This window comes from Podarcis erhardii (assembly GCF_964252035.2).
Source record: "Podarcis erhardii genome assembly, chromosome: 10".
Classification (NCBI taxonomy): domain Eukaryota; kingdom Metazoa; phylum Chordata; class Lepidosauria; order Squamata; family Lacertidae; genus Podarcis; species Podarcis erhardii.
Genome location: NC_138500.1, coordinates 29,644,597 through 29,668,869, shown reverse-complemented (window position 1 = coordinate 29,668,869; position 24,273 = coordinate 29,644,597). Strand labels below are relative to the sequence as shown.

The 24,273-nt window shown below is 41.7% G+C and overlaps 1 protein-coding gene across 1 annotated transcript in view; it reads right to left on the bottom strand.

Annotated features, from left to right (window-relative positions):
* The window catches only part of SH3BP1 (SH3 domain binding protein 1), a 42,127-nt gene that overhangs the window by 10,560 nt on the left and 7,294 nt on the right, over positions 1 to 24,273 (bottom strand). The window contains exons 2-8 of the mRNA XM_081879554.1: positions 20,327 to 20,369; positions 18,573 to 18,677; positions 15,993 to 16,069; positions 11,607 to 11,718; positions 9,825 to 9,901; positions 7,731 to 7,866; positions 6,098 to 6,166 (exon numbers count right to left, since the gene is read on the bottom strand). Of these exons, the coding sequence (XP_081735680.1) occupies positions 6,098 to 6,166; positions 7,731 to 7,866; positions 9,825 to 9,901; positions 11,607 to 11,718; positions 15,993 to 16,069; positions 18,573 to 18,677; positions 20,327 to 20,369 (619 nt within the window). The remainder of the gene's footprint in view (positions 1 to 6,097; positions 6,167 to 7,730; positions 7,867 to 9,824; positions 9,902 to 11,606; positions 11,719 to 15,992; positions 16,070 to 18,572; positions 18,678 to 20,326; positions 20,370 to 24,273) is intronic.

Below are 24,273 nucleotides of genomic sequence, written 5' to 3'. Positions count from 1 at the left end.
TTGAGACTTCCGGTCGGCGCCAGCGTTTGATGGCGGTCCTAGCCTCGAGCTCCGAGGCAGGACTGCTCCGTAAGTTCGGGTCTTACCCGCTACGGCAAGCGGGGGACCCCTAAAATCACAGGCGCTGAAGCCTGTGAGCAAGGAGATTCGGTGGGCACCTTTGCGCCCCCCCGGCATCGTGAAAGAACCTTTTTAAAGGCTCCGGAGCGGCATCGGGGTGAGCGCGGTGCTGAGGATCGCTACCCAGCTTACGGAGTGAAGCCGCGTCGCCATTAACGGAGAGCGCCGATTCCTTTCTGAAATCAACGATTGGCAACAACAATACCCGTGAGTAAGATCGCAAAAGTAAAACGGGACTTAAAAAACTTAGAAGATTTGGCTGAAAACGGGAAGGCAAAAATTAAGGAAGTCAGCCTCCCGGAACTGCATGATTAACGGAGCAACGGAGCATGATTAACGGAGCATGATTAACGGAGCAATGAAAAGACTAAGCTGTGTTTAAATGGACTTTAAATGGACTTTCCTTTTAACTCTTATTAAACCAGACATTGAAAGGATCTCCCCCCTGTTGTGCAGGAGAAGGGGGGGAGGAAACAGAATTAATTTAACCTGCAAAAGAAAGGGATAAGGAATAAAAGACCTCTGCTGCCGATACTTCTGGCCAGGCTGCCGGAGCAGCGATCGCCTGAAAAAAGGAACTGTCAAGTGAGCTGTCAAAGGACAGCGGCTACAAAATAGACTTATTTTGAAACATACTCGGGACTTTGGTGGATTACAATTCTAACAGTAAAGTGCTACAAACTAAAGACTTTTAATGGGACTTTTGCCTTTGGACTTTCTGTTTCTTTGTTCTGGGTGCCTTTGGATGGTTACAATTTCCTCCTCTAGAGGGCTTTAGTTACATTAAAGTGTATCCAGTGGGATTTTCCACTTGCAACTTTCCTGTGTGAATGACCTTGAGTTATGAGCAACCCGCCAGAAGAGATTTCAACAAGAAGTAAAACAAAGCAGGCTCAAAAACAAGCTCAAAAAAGAGGCTCCTTATCAGGAGCAGCAGCTGCACAAGAAAAAATAACAGCAGCATCAATGGAGTCAATGACACAGGCCTTGCTTAAAATAAATCAGTCACTAGAAGTACTCACTAAGCAATCTGCAGAACTTACCAAACAGTCTACAGAGAACTCTAAGAAACTGACGGAGTTGACAACAAGACTAGACCTGAATACAACAACAATTTCATCTAATACAGATTCTATAAACCGTTTGGTTCAAGAATCTACGGAAACAAGGAGAATAGCTGAGAGTGCTAGGTCCACTGCTGAAGAAACCAAAGGAAAGTTTGCGCCCATTGTAAAAAAAGTACATGAACATGATTCAGCATTAGCCCTACTAGAACTGGAAAGGAAAAGTAAGAATCTGAAATTAAGACTGGTTCCAGAAGAGGAAGAGGACAAGCTTGGGGAATTCCTCACAGATAAATTTCAAGACTTCTGGAATGATGAGCTAGATGGAGAGGAAGATGAATTTATGATAACTTCAGCCTTTCGGATTGGCAGGAAGCAAGGGAAGAAGCCAAGAGATTGTTTAATTACCTTAGGATCAAAGGAACAAAGAGACAAAATATTGAACCTACACTTCCAGAAGGCCTTGGTCATTAAAAATTCTCAGATTCAAATCTTCAAGGATATTCCTAAATATTTCTTGGAGGTCAGATCTCAATTTAAAGAACTAGTTGATTTACTTAAGAAGAACAACATCCCATTCAGGTGGGAATTTCCACAAGGGCTGTCCTTTAGCTTCAAAGGGAAGAAAATTAAAATAAAAACAAACCAGGATAAAGAGTTCTTTTTGGAAAGAAATCAAGAGGATCTTCAGAAAGGAACTGTCAGTGAGGAGGAAGTACCGGACATCTCAAATCTATCTTTTGGACTGAACCGAGCACCGACCGAGGAGGAACAACAACTTGGTGCAGTCGGTGGAAGATCTACCCAGTAACCAAAATGTCTCTGCAACTTTTCAGTTGGAATTGCAATGGTTTGAACCACCCTCGAAAAAGGGGCCAAGTATTTCATTTATTAAAGAAGGAACATCTAGATATAATCTGTTTACAAGAAACCCACATTGCCAGGATACATAGAAAACTTTTAACAAACAAGAGATTAGGACAAGAATTTATATCATCAGATAGAGTCAAGAAAAGAGGAGTTGTGATTTATGTCAAGGAAAAATTTGAACCAAAATTGATTTTTAAGGATGACCAAGGAAGATACCTGGCAGTGGAAATCCAAATTCATGGAGAAAAAATATTGATTGTTGGAGTTTATGCACCAAATGAGGGGAAGGCTGAATTCTTCAAGAAGTTGCATGAGACTTTAATGGACTTTTTGGACTTTAAAATTATAATGATGGGTGACATGAATGGAGTCGTCTCTACAAATATGGATAAGGCCCAAAGACAAACAATATCTAATGATGGAAGACTACCAAAGACTTTTTTTGACCTGACTGACACTATGGATCTGATTGATATTTGGAGAACTAGGAACCCTCTGGAAAGGGAGGGGACCTTCTTCTCTGAAGCAAAAATGACATGGACTAGAATTGATCAAATATGGATTTCTAGTAATCTGGCATCAAAGGTTAAAAAAACAGAAATCTGCCCAAAGACCTGCTCTGACCACAATGCTGTCAAGATGGAAATGAAACTGACAACAGCTGGAACCTTTAGATGGAGAATGAATGACACCCTCTTTGGAGATGAGGAAATTTGCAAAAAGGCCCAAAAAACACTTAAAGACTACTTCGAGATCAATTTGAGATCAGACACAGAAAAAAGAATCATTTGGGACGCAAGTAAAGCCGTGATGCGTGGCTTCCTAATACAACAGAATTCAATAAAGAGGAAAAAACAGAATGAGAAGAAAGAGAAAATTTGGAATCTAATAAAAGAAGGGGAGAAGAAACTGAGATCTAAGCCTAAATCCCAGGAGATATTAAGAGAAATAAAATTCTATCAAACACAATATATGGAATTGATGAACCAGGAAATAGAATGGAAAATTAAACAAATGAGACAAAAAACTTTTGAGTCTGCAGATAAATGTGGGAAGCTACTGTCTTGGCAACTGAAAAAGAGACAAAAACTGAATACAGTGACATCACTCGAAGTAGACGGGAAGTCTATTAATAAACCAAATGAGATAAGTAATTGTTTTCAAAGTTTCTTTAAGAAATTATACAAACAAGGGCCAAAAAATGAACAGGAGATAGAAGAATTTATTGGAAAATACGGACTATCAAAAATTTCTGAAAACAACAGAAGGAGTTTAAATGAGAAAATTACAGATCAAGAAATAGAGAGTGCCATCCAGGATATGAAGCTGGGAAAATCACCAGGACCAGATGGACTAACTGCGAGATATTATAAAGTATTGAAGGACTGGTTAATACAACCATTGAAAGAAGTCTGCAATCAAATTTTGGAGGGGAAAAAGGCTCCCGAATCGTGGAAGGAAGCATTCATCTCACTTATACCAAAGACAGAAACTGAGAAACATCAAGTTAAGAATTACCGCCCTATATCACTTTTGAATGTGGACTATAAAATTTTTGCAGACATTCTAGCAAAAAGATTCAAAAAAGTTTTGTTAGAGGAGATTCACAGGGACCAAACAGGCTTTCTACCAGGCAGGCAATTGTCAGACAATGTGAGGAATATTATAGATATTCTAGAACTTTTGGAAACTGATATAAATAGAAAAGCTGTTTTGATTTTTGTGGATGCAGAGAAAGCCTTTGACAATATTTGTTGGAGCTTTATGAAGAGGAATCTCCAAGGAATGGGGGTAGGCAAGAACTTTGAAAATGGTATAAGTGCAATTTATTCTGAGCAAAAGGCCAAACTTATTGTAAATGGTATGGTTATGGATGAAATTCCAATAGAGAAAGGGACACGACAGGGATGCCCAATTTCCCCTCTATTGTTTATATCGGTACTGGAGGTTTTCCTTAATATGATTAGAAGAGACCAGCTGGTTAAAGGTATACAGGTCGGAACTAAACATTATAAGCTAAGAGCATTTGCAGATGACTTAGTTTTGACATTACAACAGCCAGAAACTAGTACAAAAAGAGTTCTGGAACTTATTGAAATATTTGGTCAGGTAGCAGGTTTTAAATTGAATAAACACAAGACAAAGGTGTTGGAAAAAAATCTTACGGTGGGGGAAAAAGATAGTTTTCAAAGAGAAACTGGTTTGGAAATTACTAAAAAGGTAAAATATCTGGGGGTGAATTTAACATCTAAGAATGTGAACCTATTTAAAGATAACTATGAGAAATGCTGGGCTGAAGTGAAGAAAGACTTCGATATATGGTCAAGATTGAGACTTTCCTTGTTAGGCCGAATTGCTGTAATTAAGATGAATGTATTGCCGAGATTGTTGTTTTTGTTCCAGACATTACAAATTTTAGATAAGATGGACTGTTTCAAGAAGTGGCAGAAAGATATATCTAAATTTGTCTGGCAGGGCAAAAAACCCAGAATTAAATTCAAGATTTTGACTGATGCAAAGGATAGAGGGGGCTTTGCCCTGCCGGACTTAAAACTTTATTATGAAGCAGCAGCTTTTTGCTGGCTGAAACCATGGCTACTTCTTGAGAATACAGACATTCTGGACTTGGAAGGTTATGATAATAGTTTTGGTTGGCATGCATATTTATGGTATGACAAGGTAAAGGTACACAGAAATTTTAAAAATCATATTATTAGGAAAGCATTGTATAATGTATGGAATCGATATAAAGATTTGTTTGAAAGTAAAACCCCCAGGTGGCTGTCACCAATGGAAGCTAAGGCGGTAAAAAGATTGAACATGGATACAGACTGGCCAAAATATTGTGAAATTATAGAATATGATGGTGAAAAGTTGAAACTACAGAGTTTTGAGAAATTGAAACCTAAAGTCCGAGATTGGTTACATTATTACCAGATTAATGAAATTTTTAAGCAGGACAGAAAACTAGGATTTCAGAAGGAGAGGTCAAAATTAGAAACAGAATTGCTAGAACCCAATACTAAGAACTTGTCTAGAATGTATAATCTGCTGCTAAAATGGAATACACAAGATGAAACGGTTAAATCAGCCATGATTAAGTGGGCACAAGATATTGGTCATGATATTATGTTCGCTGACTGGGAGCAGTTATGGACCACAGGTATTAAATTTACGGCATGTAGTGCCCTGAAAGAGAACATAATGAAAATGATCTATAGGTGGTACATGACCCCAGTCAAGCTTGCAAAGATATATCATTTGCCCAATAACAATTGCTGGAAGTGTAATGAATGTGAAGGAACCTTTTATCACCTTTGGTGGACCTGCCCAAAGATTAAGGCCTACTGGGAAATGATCTATAATGAAATTAAGAAAATCCTTAAGTGGACATTTGTAAAGAAACCGGAGGCTTTTCTCCTGGGCATGGTCGGCCAATTGGTACCAAAGAAAGATAGGACCTTTTTTATGTACGCAACAACAGCAGCAAGAATCCTTTTGGCGAAGTACTGGAAGACTAAAGAATTACCTACTCTGGAAGAATGGCAGACCAAGGTGACTGAATTTATGGGACTGGCAGAGATGACCGGCAGAATCCGTGACCAGAGGAAAGAGACAGTGGAGGAGGACTGGAAAAAATTTAAAATCTATCTTAAAAATTGTTGTAAAATTTCGGAATGTTAAGATGTCAGGGGATTGGACACAAAGAATTACAGCTATAAATCGAAATTTATAAAGCAGAAACTCTTTTTAAAGAGAATTAAATATAAAAATGGGATGAAGAATTGCTAAAAATTTTGAAATTTGGATGCAGTGAAGGGGAGGTTTGGGGAAGTCGCATTATGTTTGTTTGTTTTTTGTTTATGTTGTAAAATCAATAAAAATTATTATAAAAAAAAAAAAAAAAGAAAATTGAGAGGCGCAATTATAGAACTCCAACAAAATGCCTCTTTAGACTTTGAGAATTATCCAAAGGTATGCAAAACCATCTTACAATGAAGGATGGAGCAAAGGAAAGGAGAGAGATAAGGGAACTGACTTACTTTGATAAAGTACTTAGCATAGCTGTCTTCCTTGGTTGAAAAGTGATACAGGTCTGCCATGTACTCATCCTAGAAAACGAGATGGGGGAAGCATTGTACTTCGTTCCCTTCACAAAGAGCAAACCACAGAAATATATCAGCCTCCTTTCCTGTTAACTGCACCATCCCAGCTCCCTGCAATATCCTTACCATGACACAGTTAGATGGTGACTAGAGATCTATGAATCTGTCAGTTTCAGTGACTGTCAGTTTCTCATTTTTCCATTCTTGGTTCTCTACATTTCTGCCTCATTTTGCAGAAAGTCTTCATGTATTTTTTAATCTTTGTTGGAAGCTGCCCAGAGTGGCTGGGCAAACCCAGCCAGATGGACGCAGTACAAATAATAAATTATTATTATTATTATTATTATTATTATTATTATTATTATTATTATTATTATTCAGCATTTTACATATGCATTTTTGTCTTATATACACAATTTAGCAGGCAAATCTATGTAATATAAGACATTATTGTAAGTTCCTTTCACCAGCATATGCATTTTAATGCACACTTCCCTCTAATATGCCTAGTTGTAAATGTTATCTGGTTGGAGAACTGCATTGCAAAAATTTGAGAAGTGCGGTTTTCAAAGGATAGCTGTGTTTTGGTTCACAAATAATTTCAGGAAGTGTGCATTAGGTGGATTCATATTAACATGTGAACTAAAATGGTTTTCTTCCTCTTCCCCAGTGGTGGCCTGTTTCCAGGAGACACAGCATAAATACATCTCAGGACACAAAAATCTACAAGTGCGATCTAAGAAATCATTAGGCTGTGTGTCTATACCTCCTACTCCAACCTGGTAAATATTGCAAGGTCCTTAATACCTTATGAAGTAGGAAGAATATGATGCAATGTGACTTGGCACACACTGACTCCACTCTAAATCTCATGCAGCTTCTGGGATAATAATCACATCAATAACTAGGAATAGGTGAATCTGTCAGTTTCGGTTTCTCTTGGCTTCTCATTTTTCCATGCTTAACTTCGGTCCTCCGCATCAGTTTGTGATTTTTAAAAGAAACATCGTCTTCAACATTTTAGTGCAAATGTCTCCAAATATACACATTTTCATATGCTATTTCACTGAACAGACACATTTTTGCAGAACAAATTTCCTTACTATAATGCATTTTTGTATGCCATGTTCATGAACATGCGCATTTTTATGAACACTTTACTTGAGTACATGCATTTTTATACACATTGCTTGATTGGAGAACGGCACTGCAAAATTCAGAGAAAGGCGAAATTTGAAAAAATGGCAGTGTTTCAGTTTGTGCATTGTTTCAGAAAGTATAAATTGGGGAGGTTCGCTTTTAAATGTGAACCAAATCAAATTTCTCCTCCACCAATATCAACAACTGCTCTAGTTTGCCATTTGGATCTCCTTTGTGTGATCTAAACAATGACCCACAGCACAGCGTAGCACAATCAATGGGAGTTCTGCATGGTCATGTCTGCACCAACACTCTTGTCATGTTTCTCTCTCCACCCCTCATCTTTGGGCATTTCCTATACAAACATGCTTCCTTCTAACTGAGAAGGAGAATGTCAACCCCCAGCACCCCAGCCACATTTCACACCTACCTTACTCTGTTCAACCCTCCTCTTCATCTCTTCTTCCTCTTCCTTCAGATTTTCTAGTTTGATGGCAGCAGATGATGGGCCTGGGCCAACGGCACCACTGGTATTATTGCTGGAGTTCTTGGCAGCTTGGTTCAGACTTCAGATTCCCAAAGAAGAGCCAGAGGCAAGAGTTGAGTTGATGGCATTCAAAAATTATACATGCATGCAGCTAACCTCAAGTTGTAGGCGTCTGCTCAAGGTTGATGAGAAGAAGGCTTAACCATGAGCCCAGTTTCAGACAGCATGCTAATCAAGAAACTGCTGTGTTAGTTTCCCGGCAGGTGGGTCACTGTTGTTTACTGGGAAGGAAAGGGGTGAAGCAGCGGGGAGGTCAGTGTGATGTAAACGCACCAGCCGGAATGCTGGGTGGTCTCTGCTGGTGCGTTCACACTGACCTGACCTGCTCAACACTACAACACCCCTTCCCCTCGCTCTCTCATGGTAAGCAGTGAGTCAACAGCCAGAGAACAGCCACAGTGACTCTCCATTTGGCTTAATCCTTGGTGAAGTGACAATGAAGTACTTTGCTGCTGAATGTGGGAATAAAAACATTAACAACTAAAAAGGTAGGTATCACTGCATGTGATCAGAGTCTTTGTGTATGTGTGTTTTTATACAGACCAGCAAGGAAAACAGAGTGTGTGCTGTGGTGCAGGCTCCCATCACAGGGGAGACCAACTTGTTGACACACAGCTAAATGGGCAAAGAGGTGGAGATAGCCATTAGAGACATGGCTAGGGTAGGAAAAGGTAAAAGGGAAAGAAGAAGAAGAAGAGTTTGAATTTGATATCCCGCTTTATCACTACCCGAAGGAGTCTCAAAGCGGCTAACATTCTCCTTTCCCTTCCTCTCCCACAGCAAACACACTGTGAGGTGAGTGGGGCTGAGAGACTTCAAAGAAGTGTGACTAGCCCAAGGTCACCCAGCAGCTGCATGTGGAGGAGCGGAGATGCAAACCCGGTTCACCAGATTACGAGTCTACCGCTCTTAACCACTACACCACACTGGCTCTGAGGACACCTGGACGGTTAAGTCCAGTCAAAGAAGAAGAAAAAGAAGAGTTTGGATTTGATATCCCACTTTATCACTACCCTAAGGAGTCTCAAAGCGGCTAACAATCTCCTTTCCTTCCTCCCCCACAATAAACACACTGTGAGATGAGTGGGGCTGAGAGACTTCAAAGAAGTGTGACTGGCCCAAGGTCACCCAGCAGCTGCATGTGGAGGAGCAGAGATGTGAACCTGGTTCACCAGATTACGAGTCTACCGCTCTTAACCACTACACCACACTGGCTCTACAAAGGCGACTGTGGGGTGCAGCACTCATCTCGTTTCAGGCTGAGGGAGCTGGCACTTGTCCACAGACAGCTTTCCAGGTCATGTGGCAAAGATGATTAAATCGCTACTGGTGCACAGAGGATTGTGACGGAAGCCAGAATGCACGGAAACACCGTTTACCTTCCTGCCACAGCGGTACCTATTTATCTACTTGTGCTGGTATGCTTTCAAACTGCTAGGTTGGCAGGAGCTGGGACCGAGCAACGAGAGCTCACCTCGTCGTGAGGATTCAAACTGCCGACCTTCCAATCGGCAATCCCAAGAGGCTCAGTGGATAGGGTGTATATCAGTTCAGTGTCCATGTTGATCTAACACTGAAAGATTGATGCTTCTGCCACCCCCATGTCCCCATCTTCCCCAGCCTTTTCCTTTTTTGGTTTGTTTGTTTTAGAAAAAGGATGATGACTAAAGTAGAGTCAGAAGCTTCATCAGCTGGCCCTGTGCAGAACCATCTGTGTCAGCCTACAATCCCCTTTACAAATAAGTTACTCAGTTATTTCACTGCCTTTGAATATCACAGAGAATGTTTAAAGCAGAGCTGATGTAACAGAAAATGACTTCCCAAGCATGATGATGGACCCATGGCCAAGGAAGGGCCACATTTCAAGGACTTAGTCCTGTTTCTGCTCTTGGGCAAAAGCAGCCAGATCCCAATGGATCTCTTTTGCCAAATTCATCAAGCTTTCCCGCACCATCTCTCCCCTCCCCCTCTCAGTACCGGCTCTTGATGGCATTCCAGTCTGAAATATGTTTCTGAAGGTTCTTTTTGTGCTTCAGGATGGTGGGCAGCTCTTCCTGGAAGAGATGGGGATGGGGAAGGATGAGTCACACACCAGTAGCACTTGCCCATTGGTTAGGAATCACCACCAGTACTTCCACACTAGGCTTTTACTGCGAACAAAGGAAGCTGCATTATACCAAGTCTGATCGTTCATCTATCTAGCTCAGTATTGTCCACAGCTCTCCAGGGTTTCAAGCAGGCATCCTTCCTGGTCCTACCTGAAGAAGCCAGGGATTGAACCTTGAACCTTCTGTATGAAAAGCAGGTGCTCTTTCCCTGAGGTGAAGCCCTTCTATACATGTGGAATCACTGTGCTTCATTCACTTCCATTTTCCCCACCAGCCACACTCCACCTTAGAGCCTTTAGTGCTAAGCGCATCTACATCGCCAATCATAGCAATCCTGTGTTTTCCCCTGTTGTTCCTCCAAGTTTCCCCAGGCTGCAAAAAAAAATAATGCTTGACTTTTTTTACAGAACGGAAGAGCAGTGCAATCTCCACAAGTGTAGATGCAAAGCAGGGCTTCGATATGGGTAGTGACACATTGTGTAGGTGAGCCGACCACAACTCGGCACACTTGTGCAATATGTCACTTTTGTAAATGTGTGTCGGCTTGTGCTAGGCTCACCTGCCACACAGGTTATCACTAAACACCAGAAAATGCCGTGGTGTTTTTTGTTTTGTTTTGTTTTAAGTGGATTTGTTGTGCTTGGGCAACAGAGTGCTTTAATCCACTTTAAATGCACATCCCTAAAGCATGAACTTGAAAAATACTGACATTCTCTGGAGCCACCCTAAGTTTCTATGCAAGCTTTTTTTGGCTGAAGAGGATGATAACAATTCCTTAAACAGATAAAAGAGTGTTCCATAGAGCTCATACCCTACCATGCTCATCTTTAACCGATGAAGAAATAAATATGATGGAAACTTTTAACCATCTTGCTAAAACTGCAGGGTCTGAAACAGATTCCTCCCCTTCATGACTTTTAAAAAATAGCATTGTTACATATAAAAGGGTATCAAAATGCAAATAATTTAGAAAATGATGTACAAAAATGCAGTATTACAGGGAAATTGGTCTGCAAAAATGTGTATATTAGGAGAAATGACATAGAAAATGTGTACAATAGGAGAAAGTCACAGTAAAATGCTCATGGATGTTCATGAGGGCTTTTTAAATAAACAAACCACCAAGTGATGTGGAAATGTGAAAAACTGAACTTAAAAATGGAAAATCAAGAAAGTGTGAAAAACCAAAACTGGCAGATTTGTTCATCCCTACATTTCACTATGAAAATTTCTTTTTAAAGCATTTTAGTGCTTATTCAAAATTGATGGGTAGTAAAAATGTCAGTCACCACTGTAAAGATTGTAGTGAATATGTGTTTAACTTCAAATGGGCAGTTAAGGGGAACTGGATCTTTGATTTTCTCACCCCCAGCAGCTATATCACTCCCTATGGTTTGGACAGAACAACACGGTAGAATATATACATAGAAAAAGCTTGAGCTCCCAAGAATGTGGAAAGTCGATTGCAGTTCTTCTTGTGGCTTACAGTGTAAGGGAAATGATTGGTCAGTGCCAGGAGACACCCGTCTGGAGGCAGCTTTTTACATGCAGCAGTAAGGGGTGGGGTGGAGGGAGGAGAGAGGGAACAACCAGAAGACCAGGCAGAAAAGAGGGAAAACGGAAGATGAGGAGAGAGGGAGATGACGGATACCTCACTCAGTTTATTGAGGGGTTGTAGGACGTCTCGCTCGAGGGCCATTTCAAACTCAGCAAGGATCCTGGCTAGCATAGTCTGAATGAAGCAACTCATTTCTAGGGCTTTCCTGTAAGCAAAGAAGGAAGAAAGAGTTACAGTAGTGTATATAACCAGAGCGAATACCTCCAACAACCTGAAAAATGAGGATTATGATTCCTCAGTGAGCTCTTTCTCTCCTTCTCTCTCTGGGGCTCCATCTGGAAGAACTAAACCATCACTGTAAAGGAGATTGCAGGGTGTAGGAGGGAAATGATATGGTGTGTGTGAAAATATCAATAAACTAGCAGTAAAAAAAAAGGTGAGTTAAAAACCTCTCTTCCCCCTCCACTGTGGTGCCATTTTATATACCCAGCAGCTATTTACTAAACAAAAAAAGCAACCAGTTACCATTCCATCTAGTTTGGTCCCAGTTCTGCATCACTGTACTTGGGGGTTATAGAACTTGTGCAGGCTTTAATCTGAGCACCAGGGCCTGATCCATGGCTCTTCCCAAAAACACACATCCCAGATTGTCATGTTTTGTGTTCAGCACTGACGCTGCACCTATCCGATGAAAGGTAGATCAAATGGATCTAGCAGGAGATCAGCCTGTGTGGCACAATATCAGTCAGTGGTTGCCTCCAGACTGTCAATATTTTGTGGGGGGAACTGAGGCGCAGACCAGGTTAAAGCGCAAACAATTTCAATTAGGGGAAAAGTGGACTTCTTGCGGTTAGGAAAGTAATGGAAATGGACTGAAAGGTGTAGGAGGAATGGTTATCACTGAGAAGACATATAACCACCATGCAAACTGGACTTCCGGGTTAGCGCCAGCGTTAATGGCAGACTCCCTCTGAGTTTCAGAGGGACCAGCTCCGCGGGATCGGATCCTACCGCTACGGCAAAGCGGGGACCCTTTAAAAATCACAGGCGGGTGAAGCCTGTGAACATGGGGACTCGGCAGGCACCATTTGCGCCCCCCCAAGTTGCGAAGGAGCCTTTTTAAAGGCTCCGGAGCGGACAGGGTAAGCGGCGCGGTGCTGAGAGTCGACTGCTTCTCCCGCGGAGTGAAGCCGCACAGCCGTTAACGGAGAGCGCTGACTTCTTCTTGTGAACATTCAGACTTTTAAACAACAACCTGTGAGTAGTACGGAAATTGGAATTTTAAAGGAAAATTTTTAAATTCGGCAAGATCGGGGAAGGTCTAAACAGGAAGTCCGCCTTCGCTCTCTGTAAATAACTTAAAGCAAAGGACCTGTCAACTAAGGTCAAGGAGAGTTTTTTCTTTCTTTCTTTTTTTGTAAAAGACTTTAATTCCACGGTTTGGCACCATAAGAAACTTTATTCAGAAGCAGGGGAACCTGCAGGAAAAGAATTAAATCTGGGAGCTGAAGTTCCACCCGCCCCCGGACCCGGGAGTGGTCCGCGAGAGCCTGGTGATGAAGTATAGAATATCTTGACAGCTGTCAAGCTAGCTGTCAAGATGTAAAAAGAGGACTTTATTTCAGTTGCTTCTGCCGGTTACATTTGTTACAATTTGCTCTTGGGAAAAAAAAAAAGAAGGGTTGTTACAATTTAACTGGACTTTTGGATTGTGTTGAAAGGAACATAAAGGAACTAAAATTCCCCTAGAGGGAGCTTTGGGACATTACAAGAATGGCTGGAGGAGGAAAAATCCAGGCTGAACTGAATAGAGCATTTGTTCTCTTGGGAAAGTTGCAAGGTCAGATTGATGTTTTGGCTACAAGTGTTACAACTTTGGATACAACAGTAAACACCATCATTGAATTGGATAAGGATAAGGATCCGACACAGGAAGTCTATTTAACTGGACAAACAGAGAAACTTGAGAGCTTTGAGAATTTGGAGAAGGAGACTTATGTTGTCCCTGAAGAAAAGGAAGGGGGAGCCGCAACCCCGCAGATGTTAAAGGAGAGCTGCAATTCAAGGCCTTTCATGATGGTAACAAGGGAAAATAAAAAGTTGATGTTGAAAGTTTGGCCTGAATTGGAAAGTGAAAGATGGAGAGAGCTCTTTATGTGGAGATTTGAAGACCTTAGGATTACAAATTTGATCCAAGTGGAAGTTGGAGCTTTGGAGACATTTGGATTTGAAAGGAGTATGAAACAAGATCTGGAATACCCCATAGGCCTTACTTTTAAGTATGGAGGTCTGGCCGGAAGAAATGTGGATCCTGTTGGGTTGGCGCTTCCCTGAGATTTGGTTTTTAATATTAAGGACTATCAAAAAGACCGGCAGAGAGGACGTGAGAGAGAATTAAGAGCCTCGGATGTAAGATCTCCAGGCTGATTGCTTTTTGATTGCTTTTTGAGACTGGTGGACATGTTGGGGACTGAAACCGGGAAGGGGGCATGGGTGGAATAGAAATTGGGAATTTAAAGGGTACAAAATTATAACTTGTTTTGTTTTTGTCTCTTTTTTGTTTGCATGAGAGTTGGGAAATTCGTGAAAGGGAATTCTGGTCGACCTTAGGGAAATGTTTTAAGAATAAGTATTGATATTGATATATAAGATTGGATGAGAGTTAAGATTGGATAAAGTAAAAGTGGTTTTTAAAATAAACTAAATTACCTAAATGAGAAGATTAAACAAAAATGAACTGAGGAAATGGATGAAAGAGAGAACGTAAAATAATAACATATTAAAATAAATTATTAACTTTAAAAAATAAGGTGAAAGGACTTGCTGAAATAAAAATTTGAACTTGAATACAGAAATGGGAGGTGTGAGGAGGTCAAGAAAATAAGTAAAGGGAAATTGATTAGGTAAGGGATTTAATTTGTTTTTTCTTTTTCTTTTTTAATGATTGTATTTTTCTTTTTCTCTGTATTTTTCTGTTTTTCTTATTTTTTTTCTTGCTTTTTGTGTCGTATTATGTATTTTTTCTCTTTTTTTCTCTGTAATCTTGAAAACTTTGATATATATATATATATATATATATATATATATAACCACCATGCAAACTAATTGGGATGAATGCTCATTGTCAATATAACTTCCCTGCAAACAGATCAGAACGGATGCTCAGCAAAAACTGTACATTGCCTAACCTTCACAGAAGCTTTCGGCAAGCAAATCAGGATGAATGCTCCATAAGCAGGTCATCTAGAATAATCTAAAGGTAAAGGTAAAGGGACCCCTAACCATTAGGTCCAGTCATGGTCGACTCTGGGGTTGTGGCACTCATCTCACTTTATTGGCCGAGGGAGCCGGCGTACAGCTTCCGGGTCATTTGGCAGCATGACTAAGCCACTTCTGGCGAACCAGAGCAGCACACGGAAATGCCATTTACCTTCCCGCCGGAGCGGTACCTATTTATCTACTTGCACTTTGATGTGCTTTCGAACTGCTAGGTTGGCAGGAGCTGGGACCGAGCAACGGGAGCTCACCCCATTGCGGGGATTCGAACCGCTGACCTTCTGATCGGCAAGTCCTAGGCTCTGTGGTTTAACTCACAGCGCCACCCACGTCCCGTACCCTCATTCTTCCTGGTGCCTTTTATATGAGGTGCCCTCCTGCCCTCAACTTGGGTTTAACACCACAGTTCCCAAAGACAGCTGCCATCCATTCTGTCTATAGTGTTGCACAGCTGAAGAAGGAAGGGATAACAGCATGACATATATTGCCTGTTAAACGGGGGGGGGGGGGGGATGTGGCATAGGACAGGGTTCCCTACTGAAGCTGACCCCTATTTTCTGTGCAGAGGTATTGCCCAGCAGCTGAATGGTGTGTAATGCAGATTTTATACCTGAGATGCACCTTAAAGCACACAGCCATAACCCAAAGCAAGGCATGGTAAACAGACAGTGCAAACACAGTCCGTGATATAACACTAATGCAGGAACCCCTCAGTTTGCTGTTCTACTTCTGCAGAAAGGTTTCTAGATCAATGTCAGCCATACTTTAAGTAGAAAGGGTATTGCCCTTTAAGAAATACACTGCATTTAAAAAAAAACACAGTTCTATCTTGCAAAGAAGATCCCTGATTTAGATTTGGTGGTGATTGTTCATACCATCATGACAAAATAATGGCATCCAATAATGGTGTCGGAAATAAGCAGCTATCTTCTCTTTAAAAGACATCTGAAGGCAGCCCTGTTTAGGGAAGTTTTTAATATTTAATGTTGTATTGTTTTTAACACTTGATTGGAAGCCACCCAGAGTGGCTGGGGAAGCTCAGCCGGATGGGCGGGGTATAAATAAATCATCATCATCATCATCATCATCATCATCATCATCATCATCTTTCCTGTGAGCAACTTGGGATATATGTTACTTGCTTATGTTCTACAGATCAACAGTTTGTGTGCACCTTAATCTATAAAACACACTGATTCTTACCCAAGGCTGGAATCAGTGTCTAGCTCCTTGAAGCTTTCTGCCATGGTCATTGATAGCGCCATCAAAGGCAATTTTTTCTGCAGAAAGAATTGGAAAGAAGATGCAATGAGCAAACAAGATAAATCCACAGCCTTTTCCTGAAACAGAGTGAAGCTCTCCAACACCTGCCAATGTATAATTCATAATTGCAGCAGCTACCCCATGTCCCATGCAAGTAAATGGGGTGGTGAAATTAGCTAGACCAGATCAAGTAGTTTGTAGCCTGGTCCGTTTTGTTGTCAAGAAAAATGTACTTGGAAGTGATGGAAATTTAAAGACCAATTTAAAGGAAAACAGAGTTTAAACAAAATATGAAAATATTCTTGCAATGCAGGTATGGGAGCAGGTAGAACTCATTATTTACCTAACTAAAAACCAATTAATAAAAAAATACAAACTGCTTTAGTGGAACATTCAGATATTGGGTGCACTATATTGTTTTTAAGGTGGAGAAAACTTGGAATGCTAAGTAACTTGCTTTAATGCCAATTGAAAGCAATTAGGAGGGGGAAAATAACAAGTTGCCTATTATCAACGTGGGCACAGTGGTACTATGATGCAAATTTGGAACAAAATTTTAAAAGCTCCAGTAACTGGGGAGCAGCAGCAGAACAAATACTGGACATCAGAAACAGTGTCCTGGCTCAAATTGCGAATTTTGGCAAATTTCACTAAAAATAGCTGGAAAAGCTCAGCAAGTTTTGCGTCCAGATTTTCACTTCTTTAAATAGGGCAATCCTATGTATGTCTACTACTTTAATGAGACACAGACAGGTTTAGTGTCAGTTGTTGGCAGTGCCGGGCACTTGCCAAGGCCTAAAACTCAGCAAGGGCAGGCACAGTGCTGAAGGAACAGCAGCTGTCACTGCCTGCTCATATATCTGCATGTTCCTTTCTGGAGGGTTGTACAGTGGTACCTTGGTTCCCGAACGGCTTAGATGCTGAATAAATTGGCTCTCGAATGCCGCAAACCCAGAAGTAAGTGTTCCGGTTTGCGAACATTTTTCGGAAGCCGAGCATCCGACGTGGCTTCCTCTTGAGTGCAAGAAGCTCCTGCAGCCAATTTGAAGCTGCGCCTTGGTTGTCGAATGGTTTAGGGAGTTGAATGGACTCCCGGAATGGATTAAGTTCGAGAACCAAGGTACCACTGTACTAGGGATTTAGTCCAGAGGCAAAAGCAAGCAAGCAGATGATTGTGGAAAGGAAAAACAGGGTTGTCTTGTCTGAACTGCTACCCCTCTGCCCCCACCCCCACAAAAATATCCGAGCACAAGCACACATGTTACGAAACCCACAAAGGGAACGCTAGCCAAAGATGACAGATCATAGGATGTGTTGTTACTTAGTGCCAGTTATCAACAGAAAGTTACACAACGTCCAACAATCTGGATATACCTGTAGAGATTAAATTTTATGCCCAGCCCTGGAACAGATCAAAGAAGCCTGTTTACATCCCCTCCTATGAAAGACAAAATCTTACAGAGCTGGCTGAATTAGATCTGCAGGGGTTTTTAAAATCAACCCCCATGGGCTTTCAGGCCCTAGTGTGTGGACACAGCCTATATAAATATATATATAGGAAAGTTGCCTGTCCATTCACTATGCATTCAAACACCTCTTAAGACATGGCAACCCATTTCTGTTAGATAGTCCCTGAGATCAAGGGCAGGTTTTCGTCTCTGTTTGGGTACAACTGGATACCATTTTGAATCAAGATAGCAGAATGGACCTTTCAAAGCAGCCCTGATTTTTACCACTGATTTCAAAACATTTTGGGGGGATTCCCAAGAGAGACTGCTAGGTCTAAATAAACTTGGAGATCTGTGATTAGAAATCTCAATGTCTTTCTTTCTTTTTCACATAAAACAGCCATAGAAGGTAAGGTAGAAATTAGGGTCAGGACAGGGGCAGTAGTACTGTGGACAGGAGGATCTTACTCTTTGCCCCTGTGCTGCAGTCACAATCCAAAATCCCCACCATTCAAAGCAGCTATGAGCTGCAGAAAGAGGAATTTGTATTGGGGAACTGGCCCAGGGCAAAGATTAAGGGCTGTGTTCATACACCCTTTACTGTGTATTCACTGGGCTTCCAGTGCTGGTTTTTAAATCCGTGTTCACACGTTATCCAAAACGGCCCCTGGTGTGTACAAAAACAGAAATGGATCTGAAACTAATGAAGTTGTGCTGATGTGAAGAGCTGTGAAATGCACCAGGGGCTGGGGGGGGGGGGCGGATTTCACTGCTTGGAGGCAGTAATATGAACACAACCCAGAGACCAAGGGAAGACAACCTGATGCCTTCCAAACGTTGCTGGACTGCAGCTTCCATCATCCCTGACCCTTGTGGCCAAACTGGGGTTGATGGGAGTTGTAGTCCAGGACACCTGAAGGGCACCAGGTTGCCTATTCCTGGGTTAAACCCTCTTCCTCTGTGCTATGGCCCTAAGCCACTTTTAAGGAAGAAGAAAAATATGCCAACCACTGAACTCCCATATAACCAATGGTTTACTTGACGCTGAAAGAAGAGAGGCAAACACTCTTACCACCCGTTTGTCCATGTCTGCCCCATATTGGCCTTGGAGACAAGCCAGGAGCCTCTTCTGGACATTGTGAGCAGCACGCTTGGCTGGTTCAATCCTCTGTTCAATCTGGAAAAAAAGAAGAGTGAAAGAAAATGAGGGGAAAGACTCCCCCATCCATTCCTGTTTGAGAGTGTTTCTCTCTTTCCAAGATCTCCTGCAACACCGCAGAGGGAAGTGTCTTGTTCTGTTCACCTTCCACAAAATTCCATGCAGATTTTGGCATTAGGGACAACATTTGGGTTTCTGATTTCTCAGTTTTTCTGGCTCTTAACAATGTAAAGATATTTGAAAACAGCAAGGGTGGTATTCAACCGACTTTTAGGCAGGGTAGACACACTGAAATGAATGGAACTAATGTTAACAGACTGCTCTGAGTAAAAGTTGGTTGGCTACCACCCATTGACCTGTCAATGGTATGCACCCCACCCTGAGGTTGCTTACAGGTGAACTGTCAGAGTCACAGAGGTTTTGCAGCCCATAAAGACTACACAATTAATTTAAGTAAACAGAGACAATCTATACACAGATTTATAGGAACATGTGCGCAGATCAAGAATGAAAGAGGAAGCTTGAGTGCCCAAGTAAATGATGTGTTTAGTTCTTCAGATTAAGGGTGAATGTTTGCCAATGGACTCAAAGAGCTGAGTTGTTCTGCACCACACCATTCGTTCATCCATTCCTGTCTATTCAGCTCTTCTGCCTCTCAGTTGTCCATCTCTAGTCTTCTATAACACACCTTGTCAATTATGCCTGGAGAAGGACAGTGGCACATTCATAGAGTATCTGCCTTGCATGCAGAAGGTCCAAGGTTCAATCCTGGGTGTCTCCCTGCAGGGCTGGGAAAAGCTCCTGCCTGGATCCCTGGAGAGCCACCAGCAGTCAGGGTAGACCGTACTCAACTAGATGGACTTGACTCAGTATAAGGCAGCTCCTAGGAACTCTGAATTATGCGACTCCTCAAAAATTAGATTAACCGGTGGTGGGCTCTCATTTGCTTGAGATCTTTAAGGAGAGGATGGATGGGTCAGCACCTGTCAAGGCCACATGATTCTGCCATGAGTTGGACTTGATGGCTCTTTGCAACTCATAACATTCTATGGAGAGAGATGCAATCAGATTCCATGACCTGGTTTCACTCTACTTTACTACTTTACTCTCCTGCTCCTGGCCAGGGATACTAATAACTCCTGCAACCCTGGGCTAGTTATGACATCATGCTGTAGAATGCACGCCAATGAATAAATTGAAGCACAAATAGGCAAGAATATGTTTTCTTCTACATAACGTACTGTCTATTAGCAGCCTGCTTTTATCTCATAAGCTTAGTACTACAGACATTAAAAAGATCACAGAAGTGCAGATTTTGTGGTACAGAATAGGGGTGTGTGTGTGTGCCTGTGTGTACATGAAACCATTCTTTTGCAAATTAGTTGCCCTAGCGGCTTTCTAATCTGCCCCTTGCTCTGAGTTGTTGAGATCTTCTGGGACCCACTCTAACAGTAACGATTGTTGCTCTTTGAAGCTTAAAAGTCATCTCTCCCACTGGAACATCTGGATCATTCTTCAGGGAGTGGGTAAAAACCCAGAGCAAAACTGTCCTGTGACTCAGGCATAAGCAGAGAGCAAATAAATCACACATGAAGACAAGGGACTCTTTCTCTCCATGCCTGCAGGTACAGGTAAGCACATGCCCACTGATCAGACCCACGCCTCACCTGTAGCAAGTCTTCTGTCAAGTATTCTGCTGTTTCTTGGGCTCTAGGAAGAGGCAGCAAAAAACAAGAGTCAAAGAGACAAACTTTACATTAATGCTATATGTTTTAGCACCTTCTTCATTTGTGGCTGCAGAGGGAGAAATCAGAAGAAAGTTCTTTCAGAGTAATAGATACTGGCAAACTTGTCTTCGATATCAGGACTCACTTATTTTATCTGCCGCCTGTTTTGTACAATAAGGCAGAACACTTTGGCTAAAAGAAGTACTGTTTATTCGGCTTTTATAGTGCTTTTTTTCTGGAGGGACGCAAAGGGTACGCATACCCCTAAACATTTTGTGAATCTAAGTTTGGCCTCATTGAGGGGCAGGATTTGAATATGAGTAGGAAAATGAGAATACCCCTAAACAATTTTTTTTTTTAGAAAAAAAAGCACTGGGCTTTTATATTTTGACATTTTCAAACACATTAGTGTTGGACAGTAGGAAGAGCTTGTCTGCATCTCTGTTGCGTTATTTATCACATTTGTATCAGGTCATTTTATTGAGGAGTTGTGAGCAGCATATATGTTGGAGATCCCATTTAATCCTTCCCTGGAAAAGAGAGAACAGCTGGCCTAAGGGCCTCTGGTGAACTTCATGACTGAGTAGGACTTCCATTTCCAAATCCATGAACTCTATCAACTACAATCGTACCTCGGGTTACATACGCTTCAGGTTACATATGCTTCAGGTTACATACGCTTCAGGTTACATACGCTTCAGGTTACATATGCTTCAGGTTACTGAATCCGCTAACCCAGAAATAATACCTTGGGTTAAGAACTTTGCTTCAGGATGAGAACAGAAATCGTGCTCCGGCGGCGCGGCAGCAGCAGGAGGCCCCATTAGCTAACGTGGTGCTTCAGGTTAAGAACAGTTTCAGGTTAAGAACGGACCTCTGGAACGAATTAAGTACTTAACCCAAGGTACCACTGTACCTGCTTAGAATGTCCAGAATTATTTTTACATGATTGAACATAGGACAGCGCTCCATGAAGTGATTCCGTTGGCACAAAGATTTCTGCTTGCACAATGAAACTTTTCCTTCCTCTTTTCTCTCCATGCAACCACCCAAATCTGCTCTGGAGAATTGGGGTAACCTTGACAATGGGCTTTAGGGGACACACGTGAAGAAAAAAGAGGAGGGATGTTTCACTGGCCGTGCAGTGCTAACAACTACTTTACGGACTACAGCCCTTAGCCTTATTATTCTGTCTCTCACATTTAATCTTCTTGTCTTTTTCATGCCATATACTTCATGAAAAGGAGTCTGATTTCTGCTAGAATGTTGCTGCCTTTGCCTGCCCAGGAGTTTCAGAAAGATAGAAGGGCATGTTGGATTATGATTTCTGTTGTTGGTTGTGTATAAAAAGGAAAAGTATCCCTGGGGAAAAAATTGGAGCATTTAGCACAAAACCCCTGACCCAAAACACCCATAAAACAAAATGGAAGATTATAATGCTACGGAATGTTAGACTGGATGACCCTAATGCACCAGGGTTCCTGAACCAGGTACTGGGTGGCTGCCAGACCCAGGCATTTGACTCCCTATGCCAGTGCCATACCAGTTTGCCAAAAGAGGGAGCTACTGGCTGCACGTTGTGGCCAAGGAGAAATACCACAGGTGACAAAAGACACCAAGGAGTTCCACCTGGACCCTCAGCCTATGCAACTCTCCTATGTACCTACCCAACTGTTAATAGGTTATTCATAGGCTCTGCTCTTCATTCCCCTGCTGTCTGAAGCGTGACGGGGGATCACCCAGGACAGGGCCTTTCCTACAGTGGCACCAAAGCTTTGGCACACCCTCCCAGGGGAATTTTATTCCGTTCATTTGCTGCTGATATTCTGGTGACAGGTGAAGGCCCATGTTGATTGTGGAAGGCAGCCAGAAGCCCCGAAGAAGGGATTTCTCTCCCTTAGTTGTTGGGCAGAGCTTCTTCTCCCTCTTGCTAATTTTTTTTAATTTTCATTATTTACATGAGCTGCTCTTAATGCGCTCAAATTGTAATCATTGTTGATAGGCCATTGGCATAAAATATGGGATGGATGGATAGAAAGACTGACAGACAGATACAAAAAAACCCTCTGCGTACAAATCAAGATCAAGGTATAATCAGTTCAGACTGCCTTCCCTGGCTCTCCACTCCCTGGCTTGAAAGGACATTGAAGGTTTCTGGGTAGAGGGGAAAACACATATGCTGAACCTTTATGTGGATGATGTCGAGTTGTGTTGTGTAATCTGAAACAGCAATACCTGTAAGTACTGGAAAGGAAACTCAGTGCATTTGAATGCCTGGGTGGCCTTAAAATTAACTTTGAAAAGTCTAGTATACTGTTCCCCAATATCAAACCATGAGACCAATTGGATATACAATGGTTAATGAAATTCCTATCTGTCCCAGAGTCTTTAAGTACTTGGGGGTATTTATACTCCAAAAATTAAGGAAATTGTTTACTCTAAATAGTTGTCAATTGGTAAAAAAAGCAAAGAAAATAAGTAGGAGATGGTGGGGGAGGGGATTGTCCTAATTAAGGAGGATTGCAGTGATCCAGATGAAAGTACCGTATGTTTCCGTCTATAAGACGCACCCATGTATAAGACACCCCCTATTTTTGGGGACTCCGATTTAAGAAAATGGGGAAAGATCTATCCATGTATAAGATGCCCCCAAATTTTGGACATTATTTTTTAGGGAAAAAACCTAGTCTTATACACGAATAAAATACAGTAATTCCAATGTTTCTGTATGTATTTCAGGTTCTTTCCATTCCCCCTCAACTTGAATGTATGAAAACACTGGCACATACTTCTGAATGACTGTTTTTCAAGGCTAGAAATCTAGACTGCTGCTGAGACATATGTATGACAGACTGAATGGAGATGGATGGGGATTATCCCATCTTTCTCATTATGATGAAATATACTGTATTTCTATTTAAATTGTAGTGATTAGTTCTAAATTTATTTCTATATGTATACGTTAGCACATGTAAAATTGCAAGCAAATTTTGGCAATGCATATGTTGCCACTCTAGTCTGGCTTGCTTTCCTGCCTTCCTTCAGACTGTCAGCTGAATCCTTCATGCTAAAGGTTGGGTATTCCCAGTGGCTAGTATACCTTTGAACTTGCCTTGAGATGAGAACCACATCCATACACTTAAACGCTATTGTACCATTTTAACAATCATGGCTTCCCCCAAAGAATCCTGGGAATCATGTAGTTTGTCAACTGTGCTGACCTCACAGAGCTACAATTCCCAGCACCCTCAATGAGCTACAGTCCATGACTGTTTAAGCAGTATGTTTTAAATGTATGGTGTGGTTGTCACCCACTCTTAGACCCTAGAAAGCACTGCAGCCTAGAAACAGAGGAACTATAAATCAGTTGTCTCCAAGGGCAGATTATTCAGCATCACTTATCAACAGAGGAAATCTCAGACATGTAGCTCCGCCTCTACCTCCTACTACTTAGTCTGTCATGGGGTTACACTTACACAGGGGGAAAAATATGCAATTCAGGTTCTTCTCCTTTCAGGAACAAGGCTGCACCCAGAATGAAGGGTAAGGGAAGAGGAACTCTCAGCAATACTGAGGTGTGTGACACAGTTCAAAGAGGGTTTGCATAGAGACTCCAGGATAAAGTTAAAGAGAATGGCTGGGGCAAGCCAGTCAGATGGGTGGGGTACAAAGAACAAATTATTATTATTATTATTATTATGACATTGATGAAGAAGCTGCTGAGGCAGCGGAAAGGGTGATAAGGAGACAAAAGCTCCCAGGATTTAAAAGTTTACAAGGCCCTTCCTTCCCACCATGGGAATCCTGCATTCGCAGCAGAGGAAATAATTCCTGCGGTTTGTAACTTTCCACTTCTGAGACAATTACAGATCTAAAACACTTCATTT